The 24365-nt window shown below is 44.1% G+C and overlaps 1 protein-coding gene across 1 annotated transcript; it reads right to left on the bottom strand.

Moving 5' to 3' along the window:
* Window positions 1–5204: 5204 nt before the first annotated feature.
* Window positions 5205–18032, bottom strand: WNT16 (Wnt family member 16). Its single transcript, XM_064446604.1, has 4 exons — window positions 17519–18032; window positions 17166–17425; window positions 14697–14983; window positions 5205–7108 (listed from the first exon to the last, which is right to left on the bottom strand). Exons 1-4 carry the CDS (start codon window positions 17602–17604, stop codon window positions 6644–6646), a joined length of 1098 nt encoding a protein of 365 aa, XP_064302674.1. The 5' UTR covers window positions 17605–18032; the 3' UTR covers window positions 5205–6643.
* Window positions 18033–24365: the final 6333 nt, after the last annotated feature.

The following is a 24365-nucleotide window of genomic DNA, read 5'->3' on the forward strand; positions in this document are numbered from 1 at the left end:
GATGGGCTGGGGTCAGGGCAGGGGGTTGGGAGCCTGGGCACATGCTCAGCCAGCCTCGCAGGCAAACCCAACCTGCCATGAGACTACAGCCTAAAGCTCCAAAGTCAGCAAGAATAAAACTTAACAACTTAGGTCTCTAAGTTTCTGGTAACTTCTATTGTTTTGCTGCCATTGGCATAATCAGCAGTGACTAACCAGAACTGTTTTTTAAAAACCCAAATAGCACATCTTAAACTGGAATTGAATAGTATCTTGATGTTGTGTTCCTCTGCACGTTGATTCTCTTAATGATATATATGTCCTCTGAAAACTCAGTTTGTTTAATGTCAAAATATTATTTAGCACATACTGAGACACAATAGAGTGTCAAATTAATTTCTTAGATTATGGGGCAGATTGGTCCATGCAGGAGAATAGGACATTGTTTCAGTTGTCAGCTGTTTTTTGTGCCACTGACACGAGGCACGATGTACCTTTCAGCACAGAGGGTAAATCATCATCCACATAAATATTACTGCAGTCTGGTTTTGACCCCTAGTATAGTGTCAAGCTTTTTCTCTAGAAAACAGAAATGCTCATGAAAAGTGTTTCACTCTGCTCTGCAATCAAATACAGATTTTCAGAGCTTTGGGGAAAATGATTATAGAAGTCTTACCCAATCAGAAGTTTCAGCATTTTAATTAAGGCGTCCTGATACACACATTTAAAAAAAAATACAAAAAAAAGTTGGTAAACTGATGATTCTTGACATATTAATAAGGAAAATGTGCAGTTCATTTAAAATTACACTGTATAGTCATAAACACAGCAAGGCTGAGAGGAAAATGAAATGGCCAAACCATGAGTTAGGCTCTGATCTTTTAGCCTGTGACAAGCTGTACTTGCGCTTGCAGGCTCAGGTTCAGCAGAAGGTTTCACAAGGTATGTGGCACTGCCTTGTAATGAACCTCTCATCTCTCTCCAGTTCAATTAGTGCATCTAAACTCCACGTATGTGTCTGCCTTTACTCTCTTAGGTGCTTTATTTGTTACATCTCTTAGCTGTGCAAACAAAGTGATAGCTCCCCTTCACCGAAGACCATCCATTTACAGTCAGCCCTGGCATTCAAATTCCACCCTCGGCCAGAAGGATCACCTGTTAGCGTTACTGCTAGCTGTGAAATGAATTGCAGTCTCATGTTCCTATCTGCCACCATATTTGCAGCCCTGCAGAGCTGACAGAGTGGCCAGAGAGGATTAATTCCCATTTCATTCTCTGTTGAGTAAACCACTGGTTATTTAACAGAACTACCTGTGGAGTTACACAGTTGTTGATTCAGTGTAACAGCAGACTGTGGGACAGGCACGAGTATTTTAGCACTAATTATCTGTAGCTTTAATGTGGAGTTCACAGGCACCATTCCTTTCAGGATTAATTTATGTCAGGGGCGGGTGTGGGTGGGTGCTGTGAATATGAACCACAAGAAAACGTGTTTAGTAAATGCAATTTTAGCCAACTGATTATTGTAATCTTTGCCTGTCCTTGAAAAACTGTACCAGGCTCTGCAGCAGGACTTTCCCTACAGTAGTCATGACTCAGATGGTTACCGTACAATCCTCACTGGCAAACCACAGTTTTCAAACTATGTGGGCTGAGAAACAAATGCAGTGACCAGGTAGCCAAAGCATTAGGCTGGTGACCGAGAGACCTGCCTATTCCTTTTTTTTTTTTTTTTTTTTTAAACCTAGGCCTGCCACTGCTTTTTCAAGTGACTTTGAGCATGTCATTTCTCCACAGTTTCCCATTTATAGTCAGAGTATTACGACTACTATCCTCCTTAGTGATGCTGATTGGACATATGGGTGTGGAGCCCTGTTTCTCAGTTAGGTACTGTTAGCTATTGCCTGCTTGTGCCGATTCATGACCAGTAAAAATTGTGAAAGTGTGTAAAATTCTAAAAATTGCTATTGCAAATCCTTACAAGAAATGAAAAATAAAGTCATGATACTGCATTCACTGTTACTACTGCTACTGCATCTGGGCACTCCAGATCACCTGGCAGGACAGGCGGGATGCAGTCAGGAAAGGATTCACATTTAATATTTTTGGCAGGTTATCTAGAACAAATAATAACATTTATTCCACTCTGATACTTCCTGATATTCCACCCTGTGTGATATCTACCATAAGTTAGAGAGCTCAGACAAACAGCGCCTCATTCGGCGTGAAGTCTTCACGGTGGGTTGATCCTTTTACATGTTCTTAATAAATTTTAGTCAGCAGAGTGAGTTGGTATGAGTTCAACACTTTACAAGACCTAGCCATGACAGTTTTGATTTATGAAGAACCACCCTAAAGTCAAGTTTGCTATCTTGTAAAACCTCTACCTTCAATGAAATCAGTCATCTCAGCTCCGTCAGAAACCTCAGCCAAAGCGGATGTCCTTTTAACAGCATTTCCTCTGAATGACCAATGCTAATTGTTGCTGTTTACTTTACACATACATTTCACATACTTGTCATTCACTGAAAAGTGCTGCCCAGCACAGAGGCATTCTGATAGCAGTGGAGACAATCTCCATGTACTACACATCTTTGACACGGGATCTCCTACAGGCAAGGACAAGATGGTGTTCTTCAGTTGCTGCTGCATGCACAGGCTGGCATGTCGACAGACTGACCAGCTGTATTCTTGCAGTAACTCCTCTGATATGTCAGCACTTCAGTCAACAGCACAACTCTGCCCTTAAAATATGCAGCCAGTGCACATGTAGTTCTGTTTTCAAAATAACATATATCATTTTCACTTTCAGAAGAGGTTACAATTATCCTTTCTTCAAAAAGTAAACTTGTGGCATTTTTCATAGGTTTGCTACTTTTCACAAACTGCTGCTCCATGCACAAAAAGGCAGTGTGAGGAAACAAGACTAAGACCTTTCCCCCGCTCAAACTGTGAATTTCTTTCCATTTTTTTCTTCTAATCTTGCTTGCTCAGATAAGCACGCACGTAGCTACTTTCAAAGAGAAAGGATGTATTATTGCAAAGCTATACAAGAGTATTATAAGGCTACGTGTTCAAAGTCAACAACCTTGATTCTCCAGTCCCAGCACTGGGAAAAAACCTCCACCCTATTAAACTGAGTGAATGAGATTCATCCCAGTGCCGTATGCCCACAAAAGTAGCTGAACCACGTCATAAGTTCCTCTTTGAAAGTGGAGGCATGCTGTCTTACAGATGGTTCTTCCTCTCACTCTCACCCAAGGAGAGCTTTTCCAGAGTGTGGAAGAAGTAAAGGCAGTTTTGTGGAACAAATACTGCAATAGATGTCAGCTGATTTCCTTACTTCTGATGCTACTACAAAACAATGTTCATATCCTGATCCCATCCAGAATGCTGCCCATCCAGAACCAGTTTTATGGCTAACTTAGATAAGTTACAATGGAGGTTAACTTAAACAACAATTTCAGCTGTGATAGGTAGAGGGGCTCATGCTCCCGCCTCCCCAGTGCACCCAGCTTTGCTTCTGCTTCCCCCTCCAAGGCCCCGACGTTAGTGCAGCAGGAGGGGGAAGCAGCAGCCCCTCAGACCGCATGCACTTGCTCTCACCAGTGCTCTGCCCTTGGTGCAGAAAGGGTAATGCCACCTCCCATGAAATAGCTCTCTTCAGGTTATCAGAGGCAAGATGTGTCCTGCTGCTGCCAATGGAGCTTCAAACCCATGACCTTGTTTGCTCAGTCACTGTAGCTTTCATAAACCATGTGCGTTGCCAATTGCCTTCATTGTCTTTTGTCAGTCTTTGAAAAAATAAACTCCTCCCCTCCACAAAACCAGGGAAAAAAAGTCTTTTATTAACAACATTTAAGAATAAAAAGATATTCTTTTTGGTACTAGATGATCTCTGAAAAATAACACAGTGTCAAATACTGGCTAGCCAAGCAGGCAAGAGACACCCTGACTGCATCATGACTGCCCCCAGTCTCCATGCAATGCTGATGAGAGTGCCCTTCCCCTTCAAACCCACAGAAACAGCCTACCGAGATTTTTTCTCCTGGGCAAATCCCTGAAGCTGACCTTAGGCCCAGGAGTCCAGGACCGTTTTCTCCCCATTTCCTACCCCATCAGAAGTTAAGGTGTACTGAGAAGTAAATTGGTGATTTTCCTTCCTTTATGGATCAGGCGTGGAAGAACCTTTAGGTCCAGTAAAAGGTAAGGTAGTTTTGAGACACAGCCTGGGACTGCTTCAAGAGACAATCTTTGTCTCCACGCTGAACTCCGAGTGGCTGGTTCCTGCTGGAGCCCCATACAACAAAACGGTGATGACCTCAACACTGAATTCAGTGGAGGTACCGCTAGAAGCAGTCTCACGTAGAGCACCGAGGCACTTACCTCTGCCAGCAGCTTGACATAGGGCAGATTCAGAAAGAGAGAGAGGTGGTCTCTACAACACCTTCATATCAACAGTGATCAGTAGCATGTCCCATCCATGCTACCAATAGATGCTGTGGCACAGCCTGTGGAGCCTGTGGGTTTACCTTCATTGCTGGAAGATGGCAACAAGCTGGGGCTCACAAGCCTCTTTTCGGGGTCTTCCACCAGGATGTGTCCTCCCCAACCAAGTTTTCCCAGGGAAGGGATTGAATCTTTCTGTGACAGTGACAGGCACGTTGAGCACCCTTCCCATAAACAGCAGATTTTGTGGCCTCAGGATAATTATCTGGCTAGATCAATGGAGACAGACTGGCTAAATGTGGAGGGAAGGTCCAAAAAGAACCAGCAGATAAAGGACCACTTGGTTGCTGAACTGATGTTCCTAAGATGCTCCACATGAGGCAATGAAGTACCACAACACAGAAGATTTTGTTTACTTCTTCCTGACCTACCCATCCAATAAAGAGTGACAGGGAATCTGGTCACCATCTTTCATGGGAAAATAATTGACAGCTGGGAAATGAATTCCTCAAAGTAACTTTGAAAGCCTCAACCAAACATCTAAGAAGATTTTTTTTTCTAAAAACTAACCATTAATGTGGAAAAAGTTAAGGGTTTGCAAACCCTTGCAAGTCCCCTTGACATCAGTGGGAGTTACCGCTGGAGCCAGGATTTCACTGTTTGTAAAATGGATTTAAAAGAATATAAAAAGTGTACAGAATATTAATTAACTGATCATTTAGGAAATCATAGTGTTTCTCATCATTGGGTATTAACTGCAATAATTATAACCACCCTGATGGTAAAAAAAAAGAACATTTATGTAATTCTCTGACTAATTTCCCCCTGCACATGCAAATAAAAATCAATTAAAGGCTACTACAATAGTAACAAATATCTAAACAACATATGTCAAAGGCTGTAATCTTATCACATTAGTTTTGGAAACCTTTTAGATAACTTGCATAATTTAAATATTTACAAAATATAAACTTTCTTGTCTTATCAAAAATAGGTCTTTGCACATTTAAACAACAGAAACCCTTTCACATGATGCTTTTTTAAGCCAGACATTAAATCATTGCGGAAAAATAAACAACCTTTCACAGATGTAAAATAAAATTGAGCCAACATATGGAGGGGGAGAAAATGTTATCAATAACAGTTTAAATATTTTAGTGGTGTGAGCTGACCCATAAATTATGCACTGAACTTACTTAGGATGCAACCTAATGAAAAGCTCTAGCTGCTGCTTCTAAAGAGAAAGCAATGTTTTTGGTTTATGGCAGATATCTTTGGGCTGAATCTCGTATCGTTAATTGTGAAAATGATGGTGAACCACCAGCAAGATGGTTGAACTTGGCAGGTTATTGAGTACAGTCTAACAGTGGGGTGATGAATGGCTGACTCACAAATTGTGTGTTCAGATACTGACGAAATGCCTCCAAACGATTTTATTTCCTTCAAACACCAAACTGTATGTCTGCCCCTCCTCAGAACTGTCCTTTGTGTGTTTGAAAGACAACCTATAAAAAAATCCTGATGTTGCTATTTGGTACACCATTCACATTCATCAAGCTGTGCTCCAGCCCCTCTATTCTGGACACAGCTTGCTCCACGCCAATGGACTCTTCTCTTCCACCCAGGCAGTGCCCAGCTCTCTGTGGTCACACATGTTATGCAGAAGATAGCTTTCCAAACATTGCAAAGAAAATGCTTCGTGGTAAACAGCAGAACATTTCCCCTATCTTTGGTTTTGTTTTTTTTTTCTAAAGCCTGCAGAAATGAACAATTCAATTGATCCATCTAGTCTCAGTTTTAAAAATACAGACATAAGGATTGTATCTAACGTGTCTTACACACCCTCTTAACTCTTCAGTCTCTGGCTAACAAGATCTTGAGTTTTCTCCAAGATACCTACTGACCACAGGGATCTTCAGGATGTTGTATCTATTAAAGACTTGGAAAGTTCAGTATCTGTCCCTGCTCATGGAGTTACATGTTCAAATGTGTCATTAGGAGTCCTTTTTTTTTGTTGTTTTAGCTGTCCCTGTGTACAGGCTGCTGTTCACTCAGTTGCTTTTTCATACGCCAAATGTTGGACTACCTGTTGTTGGCAATACCCATTCCCCCTGAGGCTGATCCCCCTGCAATCCCACATGGTAAGAGTAATCACTGCCTTTTTGTGTGTACCAAACAGTGCGGGATGGCTTGGCCATGTCTTCTGTACTTCATCTTATTTGCAGGTGTGCACGTCGGTCATGGTCTCGCACCTCCGGCAGCGCACGTAGCAGCACCAGACAAACTTGCATTCACACCTCTCCACGTGCCTGACAACGTGGGTGTTGTACCCACGCCCACAGCAGAGGAGGTTGCAGCCATCGGGTCCCTCTGAGGTGCGGTTACATTCCCTTCCCTGAGTCCCAGGGATCCCCAATTTTTGGTCTTCGACACAGTAATTGGGCGATTTGTTCACATACAGCAGGTCTTCTTTCCCAATTGGTATTTTTCGCTGGCTTTTCTCTTTCCTGCGTAGCTTTTTTTTCAGTCTGTCTGATATCTGTATGCTGTTTTCATACTTTTCCTTTAAAAAACGGCCAATCTTTTCAAAGGAGGACATTGTTTTCCAACAAGTTTTCACAGCACAGGATCCAGAAACACCGTGACAACGGCAATCCACTGACATCAGCTTTGCTACAGCCTGGAAGCAAATGGAGAACAACATTTGGACGCAGTTTTCATTCCTTAGGAATACTGTATTACTAATTCCTTAGTAATACAGAGGTCTCAATATATTTAATATTACAGCTGCCATTGCAATTTCAGTGATGGGGAAGCCAGAGCACAGGACGATACATGCTAGGAATCAGGTTTCCAACTCCGGACTCCCGCTGTGGGAAGCCTGATCTTGAGAAGTGCTCTGCATTTGCATTTTGCAATGGTGATAATGTAGCAATATCAAATCACAATAATGAAAGCTTGTATTTCTGGATGGCTTTTCATTCTGTAGGATCCTAAATACCTGAAATCACACATCCTGTGTCACTCCTCCTACCGCTGGAATGCAAATGGCCCTCGTGGGCAATAGTAGGAGGGGAAGCAAGGACAGGGCAGGTAATGGCACCATTCCTACGTCGGAAGACATTTACTGGGCAGGTCTGTGCCATCTTTTAAGGGTCCCTTGCAGCTACCATCAAGATCATTAAACTTTCACAACAGTCTGTAACTAAGGCCACGGGAATGTCTTGAGGTCGGACAACAGTGTCTGTGTGACCAGCATGGCTCAGCATTGGAAGCAGCGCAGTGCACAGCCTGGAGGCGCCTTGGGGCAGACCTGTGTTGGAAGAGCAGGAGGATGCCCACATCTCTGAGCTCCACGGGAAATCTAGCAAACGAGCCACTGTGCTCAGCAGAGGCATGTTCAACTCCAGTATTCTGGAGCAAATCTCAGGTGCTTCCCACTACCAGGATCAAGCCCTGTTCTTGTAATTTAGGCATATTAGTAATGTCATGGGTTTCTAGTGTTCCAGGTTGCACAATAGCCCTATTTAACACAATCTGATAGTTGCACTCACATTATTTTATAACTTTTAATGTTTTAGCAAAATTTCCACAGTTATTACCAACATTAAAATACCTTTAGGTGGGCTACTTTTCCACACCCATGCGGATGCAAACACTGGGCTGAACAATAACTGACCAACAATGGCAATCTGCAGCCTGCATTAAGCTTTTGCAATGCTCAAGAATTTTGGCTCCATTTATACGAGACCAAGCCTCAAAGAACTGGAATCTGTAAACAATCAGTAACTTTAGCTGAGACTGCAGTTCAAATAGTCAGCAGACAACAAATATAATACTTCCTTCTGGAATATCTAATAGTTATAAAATTATACAATGAGACTTGTGACACATCTCACATTATAGTCTGGAAAAGTGCACAGAAAAATCATCGCATGCACAGATACAGCAAAAGGACAAGGTATCATAATTTTTTTTTTTTTTGTTTTACCTTTCCATTAACATACTCTCTGGAGCCATTCTGTAGACTCATATGAGCCATTGGTTAATGGTGTGGAAAGCCCATACTAGTGTCTTCCATTTTACTAAACTTTTCCCTCATATTTAATTTCCCCAATAAAGGCAATTGGGAAAAGTAACAGAAAGAGTGAATTTTAAGTGAATTCATAGTAAGTTTCTCTTTAAACTTCTCATGGAGCAAGGCCAATACAGATTCAAATTATTATTCTGTGGAGGAACCAATATTTTCCACAAAGTGGGGAAGACAGAAAAAAAAAGCCAACTTCATGCTGTTTATTAAAATTCACCCTAAACCTTCACTGACCCCACAGCCCCCACAAATATTTATCACTGTCAATCTTAGCCTTTCTCAAACTGTCTTAGGAAAGAAAAAACAGAACACAAATCTATCAAACACCCTCATCTGTTTTTTCCTTAGAAAGTAGTTTCATTTGTGCCTGTTCTTAAGCCCTGATTCTGCAGTGAGACCAGAGCCCTGAAATCCGGCCGAGCCCTACTGGCCCTATGCAAGACTAGAAATAAACTCAGGTCCCAGACTGCTTATTTGTAGCTCAGGCAGCACGAACGCTGTCCTCAAAGTTTCAGAGCTAGTCAAGGCATGGAGTAGATAAAATGAGCCGTTTCTACCCTGTGTGTTAAACTGGGACTTTTCACCATGATAAATGTGGTCGCTGAGTCCAGTGTGGTTAAATCCATTGATTTCAGAGGAAGCTGAGGCCTCCTGGCACATTCTGCCCCAAAGATATTGACACAAGCCTGAGCTGATATTTGAATATAACTCTACAAACATTATTAAAAATACACATGACCGAAGTATTTGCTTGGAGTCACATCTCTGATTAATGAACAGGACCTATTTGTTGGTAGAGGTTACTACAGAAGCCAAATAAGCAAGGCATTCAAAGAACCATTAGCAAGAAAGAGCAGGTGTATGCTCTGACCTAGAACAGCCATTAGCCTTTGCAAACTAAACCTGGTGAAGTGATGCACCAATGCAAGAGATATTTCCAGGTGCTGTGGATTGCTTTGGGGATTGGAGATTTTTCCCTATCCTGGAAGAAATAAGAATACTGCAACAAGCAGACCCACACCCCAGAGCACACAGAGGCTCTTTCAGTGGCAGATCAACAGACAGTAATTCTTGTAGATACTTATCTTCTCTCCTTCGCAGGCTAGTTTCTGTTTAATAGGCAGATGTGGCCTTGTGCTTGTGTCTCTAGAATCTATCGATAAGGAAATCACGGGGTAGTCAGAATATGCATCATTAAGATGTAACGGTGATTGAGGCAGATGAGAATTTGAGATCCAAGGATAGAAAGTCTTTGTTAGAATACAGATAACCTAATAAAATGTCAAGGGAAAGAGAAAGACAGTATTGAAAGATAAATTTTACACACAATTTACAAACAGAAGTGATTTAATAATATTTTCCAATTTCCAATGATTAGTCATTTTTATCATGGCAAGTAAGTAGAATCTCAAAGTAGTTTGAAACCACATTGTGCTATAAGATTTATAAGGTTACAGATGTAATCCTTGCTTTCTTTGCAGTATGCCAGGGTGCTAATTAGGGAAGAAACAACAGGGGGAAACTATACGATTTGGCTTGAGGAAAGAAGTGTACTTCCAAGTCTGCTAGAATCAGGCATAGTAAAATCTGTACGTGGCAGAAGGATACAGAAATTGTCTGGGGAAGTGCTGGACATGTCTGCTGTGTGCTGAGGGCAAGTTACTTCCACACAGGCAAGTAGCCCAGCAGAGGACACATGGAGTCTCTCTCTGAGGATAAATTAATGAAAAGTAAAGGGAGACAGAGTTTCTAAACAGCAGAAACTGATGTTGGAGTCTCAGGCCGATAGGAAAATGTAAAAATGCAGCATATATTAGCAGTGTATGGAAAAATCAGATCAATGCAGGAACTACAAATGTGGTTGAGTGTGAAAGCACTGAGAACATCCATAGCAGTTACAGACATTTGTGGTTTTGTATTGTGTTGCTCAGGATTCTCACATGAAGCTTTGATACAATCTGTTATAGAATGATTTATGGAGTCATTGCAATTGTGCATGACCCCCAGCTGCTCCGATGGGCAAGTTTTCTGGTTGGACTCCAACATACTTTGGGTTGCCTCTACTGCCAGCACAGCGAGCTGACATCTTGCTTTGGCGGATCACAAAACGTGCCGCTGGATTTCAGACCACCACATGACCTTTAATGAACAGACTTCCATAGCTGAACACTTGGCAAAACTTAGGGACTAGGAATCTTTTCTTGCTGTTTCCTTGCACACAAAACTAAAAGGGTGCCTGTAGAGCCGAGGCAACCTTCTGGTGGGACATGATCAGTGTGGAACTGAGCTGAATCTACCTGAGCTGTTCCTCTTGCCCCTATTGCCACTCGTTGCCCTCAGCCCTGGTGGTAGTAGCGCAAGAGCACAGGGTTAAGTGATGAACTAGATACAGTGCTGAACACTGATTTGTGTTAAAAATTAACCTGAAAAAAGACCATTTTTAAACTGACTTCCTTTCACTGATCCAATGCAATTAACAGAGGGAGTGGCATGGGGTGGGAATGTGCGGCTAGCACAGGCAGATGGGTAGAAAGCAGAGACTGGTCTGCAACTAAGGAGAGCGTCAGCAGAATCAGAGTTTGTATACCTCTTAATGCCAATTAATGCTTAATAACTCCAAGCTAAGCTGTCTGTTTGCAGCCACTGTTCTCAACTGTGAGACGGGCTGCCAGTACTTGTTTTGCAATGGGAACCGATGCCCGTAATCAAAGAGCCTAATTTAAGCCACTGGAAGAAGAGAGCAGGACTATTCATGAAGACAACCACACATCCCACTGGAGGTACAGCACTTAAGAACAGCTGCAGACTGTTGGTGGGTCTGTAACCAACCCTCAAGTATCTGCAAAAATAAACTCTCTGATGTGCCAACCTATTTCATTGAGAGAACACAAGTCCTGCAGATAAAATAAATTTCCACAAGTACAGAACTGAGCAGAAATTCTTCTGTCAGTGAAAGAATATTATTAAAATGATACTCAACCCATACTGCATGACTCCCCTTATCCTTTAATTTAAGGAGCAGAGGTACCAAACTCACATATGCCCATCTAGGTATACTGAACATTGCAATGCTAAAAGATGATGAACATTTATCTTGTGGCAGAATGAAACTGAAGCTTCTGAGGTTCAGGTTAATATCTTAAACAGTGGACAACTCAGCCAAAGGATCCTTACTGTTTTAAAATTGAAATATCTTGGATTTAACTATGAGATGTAGAAATGTAAAATAGCATTTTGCACAGAAATGGGAAAGGAACAAGAGAATTCTGTACTTATCAGTTCCATTTGTAACTCCAAACAAACACAGAAGTATTGTCCCTGGAAGACTGTTCTTGCAAGACACAGAACCAGAAACATGATAGTATTTATTACAAAAGGTCATAAGGCATGAAAATATATTGCGAAACATCCTCCTTGTAAGCCCCAAAAAATGAAGGTCAACATTTTCCAACATCTCCTAGTTAAGGATTTTGAAGCTACAAAAATTGAGAGTTCTGCTAGACTTTACTTCAGCTGATATCGCTGCTAGAAATCCCAAGTACCAACAATAAACATTCTCTTTCACTGGGGCGGTGGTCAAAATATTTGCCTTATCCTACAGTTTTCTGTTAAGTTACAAAATACTTCTGCATGGAAGCCGACTAAATACTCTGCATATTTTCTTCCAAGATAATGAGCAACAAATACACCATTGATACAAAATCAGCAAAATAAGGACCTTCTGGCCTTTCAGGCTTGCAGTCGATGTTTTTTTTTTTTAAAAAAAAACCACCACAGTAAAGTGTCTTGAAAAGGAATGAGTATATGTATCGCGTGCACCAAATGGGCCTGTGACAGCACACTTTGAGACCCTTGTTGGTAGAGCTCAGCATTGTGGAAAGCCTGAAATCCTGAAAGGTGCTTAGACCTGACGGATCCTTTTGGGCTGGATTCTACCACATTCCTGGAGACTGACAGCCTAACCTAAAACTCTGCTTTCATGAAGTCATGTATAGTAAGAGATACCACTCAACAAGAATTGCAATAGAAGATACTACAGTTGCATGACATTAAAGATGTGGACTCAGAATCCATTATATTTTCATGCATATAACCAGCATCTAAGATAACTCAGACCCTGTCAGAAATCCTGTTCATGGAAAATGAAGGCTTGTTTAACCACATCCTCCAACCCTGTGTAGCTTTAGCTCACTGTTTGAAAATACAGTATCTCCAGCTGAATGCACTCTTCCCCTTTGCCGTTCAGTCCTGTCCCTGTGACGCAGGTGGCCCAACTGCCTGTGTGAGCACTACAGAGGAGATCAGGGAACCGATCCATATTCAAAGAAGTTTATCTTCTAGGTTCTCTGTGTGTGTGTTTGTGTATATGTGTGGTTTTAAAGCTGAATGGTTCCTTGGTATAGCTCCCAGGGCAAGACTGCAGACAGATGTACTGGCACACCTGCAGGAGTGAGTGATAAGCATCAAGGATGGTGTTGGAAGATCATAAGCGAACACTGTCACTGAAGACAAAAGGACAGCAAACCGCTGCTGCTGCTAGCACAGAGCTAGAGGCAGACAAGAGAACAGGGTATCAGAGACACCTCTGTCTCTGCTACCTAAACACAGAAATCGCATCTCTGTTTCTCTTTGAAGTTCTTCTGGAGCCTTTCACTCTTCTTCCCTACACTTTGACTCTCACCCTAGTCCATGAAAATGACACTGTCTAATGACAAACATGAGTATTAAAATAAAAATTAATATCTGAACTGTATATTAAAAGTCATGAAATTAAGAGACACATTTTTATGGAGATTATTATCTCTTCCCCTAACTGTCTCTCTCTCCAAACATGATAAATGACCCTTTGCTCTTTCCCTAAGGAAATAATCACTTAATCTTCTGTTCCTCATATTAACACCCCCTACCACACAATACCAACCACCTTTCCTTGGAGATGATTTAGCTGACTGGCAGCTAATCAAACTCACAGTAACTGTTCTCAGCATCTACTTAGTTTTAAAGTTTGCTTCTTCTGCTTCAGTCCTGAAAAGGGCCTATGTCCCTGAAAGATTTTCTGATTTTCCAACTATATAACTTAATTAAATAAAATAAAATATATTACCTTGTAAACTGTAAAAATTGGTTTAAATTAAAACAGTGTGCAGTGGTACCACCATGGCTTTTATGATGGCTTACTATGGCTATTCCCTGTCTGTGGCTGATAGGAAAGTTGTTTTCGGTAAAACCCACTGATGCTGCTTCTGGTTACAGGAAATTACTGAGTCCATCAATATGCATAGTCAAAACCAGAGGGTCTCCATTTCTTTTCTTCAGTTATAGCTGTGTCACGGCACAGAACAGATTTAAAGTATTATGGGGCCAGGGAGAGCCATTAAACACTTACGAAGTTAAAAACTCCAAGGTAAAGCAGAGAAACTAATTTTAAAGCAGGAACCAGAATCCAAGTCTCCGCCATTCCAGGTGTAAGCCCCAACCACTAGATTAGAGACTCGCATCTCTATATTGGCTGTTTCTGCCTCTGTTTATCCTCCTCTGAAGAACAGGAAAGGAGAACCCAATGTCACAACCCCCCAACACACACACATCTCCTCTGCCTCTGTGGGTTTGAAGTCCTTTGGGGTGAAGAAGAGCTATCCAGTATCCTCTCACTTCTCTGACGAACGCCCTAACCAGTGAACTACTTTAAAATAGACGTGCGATTTCCATCCCGTCTTTTAAAAGAACAGGTTAACTCTCAATTTCCTCTCGATTCTAGACTTCTGCTCCCACGTGGGTGGGTCACAGTGTCCAGTCTGCCTCCTCGTTCAGTGTTAGAGAGAATTAAAAATACCGGTCATGATAATAAAAGAAATAACTCCTAACATATTATGCTGATAACAAGGCTATTTCAAGTTTGCAACAGAGTATCAAATATCCGTTTGAGAGTACTCTGATTAGCACTTCAGATCTAATTCTTATTTTGTGATTTAATTTTAACCTGTGAAGTTCAGTTACTTAATTAGTTAAAACCAGCTCTGATTCTGGGTTTGTACCCATTTGCTTTGGCAGCATTAGTGCGGTTCTTGCCATTGGCCCCATTTGTACCTGCAGTCGAGGACAGGACTCATTTCGTTGATGCCATTTTGCCAATGAATCCAAACAACAATTGCTGCCATTTCCGAACGGTGACACGTACCTGCCTCCCAGCCTCGTTGTTGTGCAGGTTCATCGCCGCCAGTCCGCTCCCGCTTTTGCCCGTTAAGTTCTTAATGGGCACATCGAGGAACTTTCTGCTGAAGGACATTCCGTAGTGGATATCATCGGAGCAGCCGCCCCAGTGCCAGCCCTCGCTGGCCGAGCCGCCGTGGCGCAGGTTCGTGTCGCAGGAGCACTCGGTCATGTTTCCTGCGCTGCACGATCGCGTCACCGAATGCACGAGGCCCGCTGAGGTCACTGCGTATATGAAGGCGGCCTCCTTTGTGCCTACAAAGCAAGGCACGAATATGTCACTTCATAACTCCCTCTGATTACCTTCCTGGCGGAGCTGTAGAAAGCGATTTTACAAGCCAGACTATTATTAAAAGCGAACAGTTACAAGTTTAAAGTCATCACGGCTTGGTCTGTAGAATTAACTTGTTTAAAGCAGTGGATGTTCACATCCAAAAAAGACTTCAGGGCCTCTTCATATGACTATGCTATTAACGGTACAGTTTCTGGCTGCTTGTACCATGCGATTTTTGGTAAATCCTTTCTAAATCTGGTTGGGACTTTATTTGCCCTAGAAACTTTCAAGCCAATTAAGTTTGAATAAGTAAATAAATAAATGAAAACCCAAACAAACCACACCCCAAACCCTTTACTCTTCACTCAGCTTTTCGCTGTTCATATTGATTTGAAGAAGAAGAAAAGGTTAGTTCAGATCTCGGAGGAGGAACCTGAAGCTGTCACGATCCTGGGCTACTTTGGTATAGGGCCAGAACTTACCTCATGCTAAATTTAGTCAACATTGAGGCTGTTCTAACTCACAAGGTTGCAAACAGCCCCAAGAATCTTAAACTAGGCAGAAATCAGGATGGCACAAGAATATTTAGGCCATGTGCTTTTCTTAGAATAAGCTGGCCATGGGAAAGACAGCAGTATAAAAAGCCTTTAACTGTTCCTATTATACCTTAGAAGAATCATGGAGGGACCTGCCTGGGCCTCTTAAGCCAGTCCCACTCTCCAAGACTTCTGGCATAATGTGTCACAGATCTTTAAACCATGTCAAGCAAGGTATGCTCTCTCAGCAAACCAAAAATCAATGCCTGGCCATTAACTGCAGCTAAAATGTCACTGTATTACTTTTCACTGTTGTAAAAACAACTTGTTATTTCCAGTCTCCCGAGCTCCTGCTCATGGGCAGGGAAGTTCCTGCTTGTGTCTCCTGTTGGTATTAGTCTGTGGTGCTGGTACCATCATAAAACGTTTCCGCAGGACATGCTAGTGAGGCCTTGTGGGTTAGCGGTGTTACTCATTTATGCATCTGTAGGAAGAGTCCTTCCCGTTGGACAGAAGGACTAACATACAATGCATATGGCTATATATAGTAGGGTAAACTGCTCCCTGGTTTTTTATTTCCATTTCCTTTTTGGAATATGCATCATTTCTTATCGCTCATTTTACATTTTCATGATTAATATTTGGGTTTTTTTCACTGGTGTATTGTAGGATAAAGTGAAGATTGCACAACCACAAAATGAAATACTACAATACTTAAGTTCACATCAATGGCTACACCGAAATCATTGAGCTCTCAAAAGAAACTTGCAGGATCAAGACCTTTGATACTGCTATTTGACACAAACAAGATGTCCCTATTTCAGTGTAAATTTCAGCAATTCTATTATTAGTTCATGTAACGAAAGCAGCTTCGGTCTTGCCGTGCTGAGCAATACCACCTAATTGAGCACATATGATACACTTTAAAGTAACTTACGTGGCATTTGGTGCTGTGAGCAGATTTTTACTTGCAATCAAGTGACTTTTTCAAAATACTACGTGACATTGCCCCACTCATTTAGCAATTATGACATAAGGGGATAAACCCAACATCGGCCTAAGAATAACAACATTTCAACACAGTTAAGTGGATCCAGTTGAAGGCGCCGTCATCCACGGGCGCGTTAAGCAAAAAATTACAATAAGCAACAATAATTTTGGAAAGACAATGGCAGGTTTTGTCTGCTCGGTGCATTTCGTGTACCTGTGTCAGCCTCCCGGGGCGGTTGCGGTACCCGCCCTCCACGGCGGCACTCCTCCGCCCGGCGGGACGCCCGCTCCCCGGCCCGCCCCGCCGGAGCCCTCGGGGAGAGGGGAACCGGGCGAGCCCCGCGCCCCCTCCCTGCCCCGGCGGGGCGGCGGCGGGCGCACCTGCGGGCCGGCGGCCGCGGCGGGGCGGCCACTCACCGCCGCCGAGCCGGTGCCCGAAGGCGGCGGCGGCCCCGGCGGGGCGGACACTCACCGCCGCCGAGCCGGTGCCCGAAGGCGGCGGCGGCCCCGGCGGGGCGGACACTCACCGCCGCCGAGCCGGTGCCCGAAGGCGGCGGCGGCCCCGGCGGGGCGGACACTCACCGCCGCCGAGCCGGTGCCCGAAGGCGGCGGCGGCCCCGGCGGGGCGGACACTCACCGCTGCCGAGCTGGTGCCCGAAGGCGGCGGCGGCCCCGGTGGGGGCGGCGGGTCCGCGGCGGGCGGGCGGCGGCGGGCGGCAGTCCCAGCGCTCGTATCGGAACTGGCTGCGGCACTCCTGGAGGCCCAGGCGAGCTCCCTCCCGGATGGCGGGCACCAGCTCCGGCTTCTGCTTGCACAGGTCCTGCTGCCGGCGGCTCAGCGGCGGGCTGGCGCAGCCCGGCTTCTCCGGCCCGCCGGCGGCGGCGATGCCCAGCCACCTGCAGAAGCAGCCCCGCCGTCAGTGCCGGGCCCCGGCGGGCACAGGGGAACGCGCAGCCCCGCTCCCCTCCCCTCCCTTCCCCCCTACTCACATCCAGGTGCCGGCGGCGGCGGGGCAGAGGGCGAGCAGCAGCGCTGCCCGCAGCAGGCACGGTCCGAGGGGGGCCCCGCGCCCCATGGCCGCCGCATCGAGCCCTGCCGCCCCGCCGCTGCCCGCCGCCCGCCCCCCCGGGGGGCCGCGGGGTCCCAGGGCAACGGTCGCCAGTGGCGCCCCCGCTACTCGGCTCTCTCCTCCTCGGGGGGCAGGGGGCAGCCGGCGGGAGAAGCCCGGGCCGTCGGAGGGCCCTCCCGGGGAGGACGGGCCGGCGGGGAGGGCGGCAGGAGGGGAAGCATCGGGAGCGCTTGATTCCCTTCAAGGTGAGAAAGTTGGGTTTGATGTTTTCCCCGGCTCTGCCTCCCCCGGCCGCGCATTGGCCGCCCGGGGGCCGGGGCGGGCCGGGGCGGGCCGGGAGCGCGGGGGCTGCGCGCCTCTCCGCGCCTCTCCGCGCCGCGGTGCCCCGGCCGGCACCGGGGGAGCTGCCCGCCGGCCCCTCTGCCCTGCTGCCCCTCTCCTCGGGCGTCTGAAGCGCTGGGAGCGCCTGCGAGGGGTGCTGGCGGGGGGCCGGGCGCGCCGGAGGGGGCTGCGGGCAGGGGAACCTGGAGGGCTGCGCTGATTTCATCCCCAGAAAGAAGAGAAGGCACAAAATACTGATGTTAATAAAATGTAACATTCCCCGCGCGTTTTATTCAAATTTCCTAATGCTTTGGTAGCGTTAACCGGCTCCAGGGTCGGCATCAGCAGTCATTAGGACAACATTTGTCCGCTCCTGTTAACTTCAGTGACAGACTCTCATCAACTACTACCTCAATAATTGTTAGTTACTCATTTTACACATTAAAAGCCAATGAGTCAGCTAGCACCTGATAAAGAGCTGGTGTTGGCACTCTGGACTTTCAAGTCCTCTTTGATCACAATATATTGCTGCTTCCTTCTGTGTAAGTGAAACACCTGCACTAAAAATAATCTGGGTAAAATGGCAGCTCTGTAAAGGCTTTGATTTGACACCGTTGTAAATTAGCAAAAAAGGCGCTTTTTTTGACTGGCAGTGGCTCTAAGTGAGAAGCTCAATAAATCATCTCAAATGACAGATGGACATTTTTAGGAGTACGAGTAGAGAAATAATCACATAAATGTGGTGTTCCCCCTGTCTTTTTCCCCATGGATATGCTGAGGTATTTTAAGAGCACAGGCTGTGGTACATTTAGGTCTATAAAATTATGGCTCCTTCCTACTTCATGCTCATTTGCCTGTTCTTAAAGGGTCTCCAAAGCACCACCCGTTCTGGGCAGATGCCGTGTGACCCCACGAGCTATTTAAACCTTCCGATACGGCTTGTTTTCTCTGTTCTGAATTGTAGTCTGGAGAACATCTGCTTGCGGTTGCTGAGGAACTTAGTCCGGAGTGAGGGAAATGGATGGAGGACCACATCGGAACACAGGGAACTGACCATGAAACAGGCCTGAACGAGCCAAAACTGTGTGGGCTGTGTCAGAGACTTATCTAATTATTCCAGGACACATGGTTTATTTTATCCTCATTGCTGCTTCCTGGTTCCACCTACTACAGTTAATTCAAAGCCCCTGGTCTAGCAGCCGTGCATTTCTTATGTGCTTCTTGATCTGCTATATGCATTTATCATCCACTCTGAAACGATTTTTTCTTGCCAGTTCTTTTAACAGGGTTCTTCTTTGTGGTTTGGTTGTTGGTTGGGTTGTTTGGTTGGTTGGCTGGTTTGTTTGTTTAATTAGTATGGAGCTTTTGGTCCTCAATTCTTATAGGTGAATTCTTCTCTAGAAGCTGCAGATTCTTATATGCTGATAACAGTGTAAGATTTAAATTAGAAAAATACTGACTTCAAAAATTCCAATCCTATTTGTAGCATATTTTATATATGATACTATAAATAAATTACCTCTGTGCTGGGTTCCTGTATGCTGGGATCTTATTTTGTCCACTATTTTTTTTTTTCCCTACAATAACCATTAAGTAGTTAGGAAAACCCTTTGATCATATGCACTCCTGTAAAGTGAAACAGTTGCAGCTTGGAGGGCTGACACTAAAACCAGAATTAATATAAATTGTAAGGGACTCAAATCTCTAGCAGCGACTGGAAGCAAACCACATTTTTCCATGACCATCTGATTTAAAGAAGTTTGGATTACTATGTATTTGTGTCCTAATCCCCCATCTGCCTCTTTTCCCATCTGTTTCCCTTACAACTGCTCCCCCATTGCCCACAGCCCCTGCACCTCCTCTCTGGCTGTTCCCCCCCCAGGTCCCCCAGCCTCTTCCCTTCTCCTGTCTCTCAGATCCCTCTGCCTTTTGCACCATCTCTCTCCTTTACTCCCTCCAGCAATATTCTCCTCCCTGGGCAAAAGCAGCACATATGGGAGTATTTCTATACAGGAGTATCTCTATAGTCTAGAGCTATATGCGTGCACGCAAGTCGGTTAGCTGCTAGGAAGGGAAGGGCAACCAAATTACTTTGCAAACCTGCAAAGGGACACAATATTTGGAAGTACCCTGCTGATCTACCAAAATGTATTGAAATTTTCCAAACATTTCTAAATTCTGTAATTCTAATTCACTGGTGCTTCAGAACCCTCTATGCCTGCAGAGCATTGACCTCATGAGTGTGATGCAGAGACAACGAACCAGAATCCAAACCAAGGTCAACTGCCAAGCTTCAGTGGTCAAAATTTAGCATGAATCAGGGAAGATAAATTTGACTTACGGCTTATCTTACCTTCTCTGGACAAGGTGGAGCTATCTGTGGCTATTCATACTAAAATCTCCATAGTTCTTCTGTTTTAGAGAAGGCAATATATTGTTGGTAAAAGAAAAAAAGAAGGAAATGTGTCTAAGCTGAGCAGTATTTCCTGACTGGACATTTACTGATTTACTGTTTAATGATGATTAATATGATCTTGACAGATCAGTTACAGGTATGGATTTTTTTTTTAATTCACTGGTAGATAAAGAAGAATACTTAGTTTTGCAGAATCTGTGTGAATAAGCAGATCACTTGACAGATAATATGCTTCAGAGATAGACCAATTATCTCTTTACAAAGTTAGTGGCTAGTACTCTCACTATAATCAAGGCCTGCCATCTTATTTACTAGATGCAGGTACATACAAAGTTAAACACTCTTAACTTTTCTTAAACAAGTCACTACTTCTGAAAGATTGGTTCAAATCATTTTCCCTCTCCTGGAAGTTCTGATGTCCAGCAGATATATGAAAAAATCAATACACCACAGTAGACTGTATTATCCCACCTATACATATGGGCCCTACTGACCAACAGGATCATTATCCCCTTATCTTGAAAAACTGAGCAGAGATAAATGTGCCTTCCAAACAGAAAAATCTCCCATTTTCTCTAAATCAGATTAGCCCTTCAGCTATGGGCTTTATCAGGTTTGGTGACCAAGCACAAATTCTACACTTCTAATGCAACAAATGTGCTTGCAATCCGTCTCAGTGCTTGACTGCACAGTGATGCCCATCAGCCCCGGGAGCTGGGAATGTGCTGAGCCTGCATTGAAGAAACTGGACCCATGGCAGTATTAGGTGTGGTCATCAAGGTCTGTATGTGTTGTTTGCCATGAACTCTTCTGAGAAAAGCACCCAGGCTGTTTTCAGAGATCATGTGCAGCAGAGCCTTGAAGTAAGTGTAAAGGTCACTGTCAGCAGCTGTGAATTGCTATGTGCTCACTTATCAGCCACATAGTCTGGGGCAATACCCTGATAGCACAGCAGTATCGCAGTTGTCCATGCACAGCTCTGCATGCTGCCAGGGTTTCTGGAAATTGATAGCATGATACTGCAGCATCTGCAAGCCAGGCTTGTGCCTTGGGAGGCCTGACTCAGCCCAGCCATCCCATGCCTCTTTCCTCTGCTTCCACTCCCTTCCTCCGTGGCTTCACAGTGCTGCTTCACAAGTGAGCCACCTTGCTCCGGCAGCGGGGAGAGGGCTGGAGGCAACCCATGCTTGCATCCCGCTCCCGGGCAAAGTAGTGTTGCCTGAGCAAAGCTCTCACACCGTGGGGGCTGTGAAAGTACCGTACCCTCAGCAAGAAAGGACATGAGGAGAGATGTGCAGTGAGACCCCAGACTTCAGGGCAGGGGTCCTTACACTCTTGGTACAGTGCCCCCTTACACTGCAGCATCTCTATGAGTTGGCATCTCAGCAGACAAGTCTCTGGCCCTCCATAAGCTCAGACTGATAGAAGAAAATTTAGAGGGGAAAAGAGATGCCCCTTCTCCCGTCCCCCGAGATCTCCATCTGCCTCTTGTCCAAAGGTTTAGTATTATTGCTGTTCTCAGTGCTATTTTTCATTTTAATTTGTATCGCCTGAAAGTACAGACATTCGTTGCTAATTTAGACCTGGCATGCTGAGTTCACAAATGACTGGGACAGCAATTAAAGTGCATCCAGTAACAGCATGGTGGCAGATGGAGACCTCACAAACAGGCCTCACAAACGTGTAATGATTCCAAAGCTACCCCTTAATATTATCTTTATAACAGCTGCACAAATCAGTATACAGAACTGCATTCTCTATGTTCATGGATATGTAAAAAATGGAGAAGTAGAACGTGGAAGGCAAGGAAAGAGCAGATGTCTCACAATCCCTTCTGTTCCTTACCAAAAATCCAGAAGAAAGCTAGTTTAGCCCCCAAGTAAATTTTCTGGAGCCCATAACTCCAGTGACAGTTGCTAAAAGAATTACTGAGCAATCTGGAAATCCTGGAAATCTACATCTATGGGTGATGCACCGCCAGAAAGTCAGGGCTGAGGACGAGGGGACTCAGACTGACTCTGGGGTCTGATGTTCCCTGTGGTCGCAAGTCTGAAAGCAGCATCCTGGACTTACAGATATTTACACGAGCGCTTGATATCTGCTCATATTTTGGAGGATACTGGAAGTAGATACTGCTTTCTTTTGAAGCGCTGCTGGCAAACACTGTTCCCTGACATGGACAGTCTAAATGTAGGTATTTTCTAGAGTTACTCCAGAAAGATGTTTTTGGCATACCAACATTAAGCAAAATGTGTCAAGGGAATGCTGGTAATGCTTCAAAGTGTAACTGAGAGGGGTGTGAAAGATGTGGAAAAAAAAAAACCTTTTAAATTCTGATTTCACCCACTGCCTAATTACTACTAAAAATTAAAATTACTAGTAAAATTGTATTTGATAACAGTGCACCTTTATGCCATCAACGAATTTCCGTGGTGGTTTTGAGGAGGACAGGAAATGCTCTAGGAGATGTTTGAGTACGAAAACCGGTATCTTTCACTGACATAAAATTTGTTTAATGTTTTTCATCATACTTAAAGCAGCGTTATTTAAACTTCTTATTTTTTGTTTTGTTCATAAAGTGTATGAGATCAGAGGAGGATTGGTGGACTGGCTGGTGTTGCAGGACTTCTAGGAGGTAATTATGGAGTTTGGTGAGAAAAAGTAGCTCAGTTTTGTAGAAGAACCCAAGTAATTTAGTGGAGAGGGAAAGTCTGGAAGTCTTCCTTATTTAGTTTTTAAATCAGACTCCCTTGAGGGTGTAACACCACTGCTTTGTTGCTGCATGTGGAAGCTTTATACAGAGGTTCCTGAGATAAGCAGCGTAAGATATTCCATGTGTGTGCGCACGTGTGCGTGTGTGTGCGTGCACATGCGTTGTGTGCACAGAAGCAGCTCCCAAGCAGGTTGTTGTATGTTAAGTATACAACAGGTAAAGAAAGGAGGGGGAGCTGCTCCCCTAAAAGCAGCGCAACTCAGTTCATATTCCTGCCCCAGCTACTAATCTGTGTTAACACTTTCCGCACAACTCTCTTAGAGCAACAATTTTGCTGTATCTCGTAATAGCAACATGATTCACATGTACAGAACTATTGCCATTCTGTGATGAGAGAACTGAGATTCAGAAAGATATTTAATTTGCTGGATCAAATGGCACATCATCATCAAAACCATGATTAGAGGCTCAGTTTTTCATTGCTAATTCATTTTCTAACAAGTTACTTGTCCTTTGAGTAAGAATATTGACAGAAATGGAAGCATCTACTCTGTAGCTGCCATAACATAAAGCTGGCACTCAATTTATTATATTCTCATTCATTGAGGTACAGATGCGTGCTTAATCCATAAAGCACCTGGTCCAGCCATCAGACTACTTGCTTCATATGTGTGAATTTACCTACAAGGCCACTTTCAAAAGGAGGAAGCTCAGGAAGAAATGGGATGGAATGGTGTTGTGTTGACAGCCACAGGATGCTTGTAGCTACCTGCTACCTGCGATGTGGTGATAGGAAAGAATGAAAGGCCTAATTTTTCCAGTTCACAGTCTTCCAAGTTATATGACAACATTTTAAAAATCCCATGCATGGGATTCAAATAATTCATTATCCACCCTTTCTCCCAATTTCAGTGATCTTACCTGTTTCAGTGCATTAATTTAATCTTTTCTGCCTCAGCATTTTTCCTTTAGACACCCTAATCCTCACTTCATGTGTTGCCCCATTCCTACTTAGCACTTTTTTGATTGATAAAAATAACATAAAATAAAAATAAAAAAATCGTACAGCTGCGCCCTGAGTAATCCAAGGCCCATGTAAAATTATATCTTTTCACAAATAATGAGCACTGCAGATGTTAAAAACAAAGGTGCAAGAAACTCCCTAGTAAGAAGGTAATCTGTCCCTTCATAAAGGTTCATTTTAGTGTCAAATGATTGCAGGTTGCCTTGAAGTATCAGGTTTTATAACACTTAGAAAATTTTTGATTGGGTTAACTGATAAGCACCTAATGCCCCCTTGAATCTTACTAAATCTTA

Source organism: Phalacrocorax carbo, chromosome 1, assembly GCF_963921805.1.
Source record: "Phalacrocorax carbo chromosome 1, bPhaCar2.1, whole genome shotgun sequence".
NCBI lineage: Eukaryota > Metazoa > Chordata > Aves > Suliformes > Phalacrocoracidae > Phalacrocorax > Phalacrocorax carbo.

Bases quoted from the DNA above. Each gene is read 5' to 3' on its own strand.
- WNT16 (XM_064446604.1), bottom strand. From the start codon at position 17,604: ATGGGGCGCGGGGCCCCCCTCGGACCGTGCCTGCTGCGGGCAGCGCTG. The intron at 17,426-17,518 runs GTGAGTAGGGGG...CTGCTTCTGCAG, and splicing joins GCCGCCGCCGGCACCTGGAT to GTGGCTGGGCATCGCCGCCG. The intron at 7,109-14,696 runs GTACGTGTCACC...ATTTGCTTCCAG, and splicing joins ACAACGAGGCTGGGAGGCAG to GCTGTAGCAAAGCTGATGTC.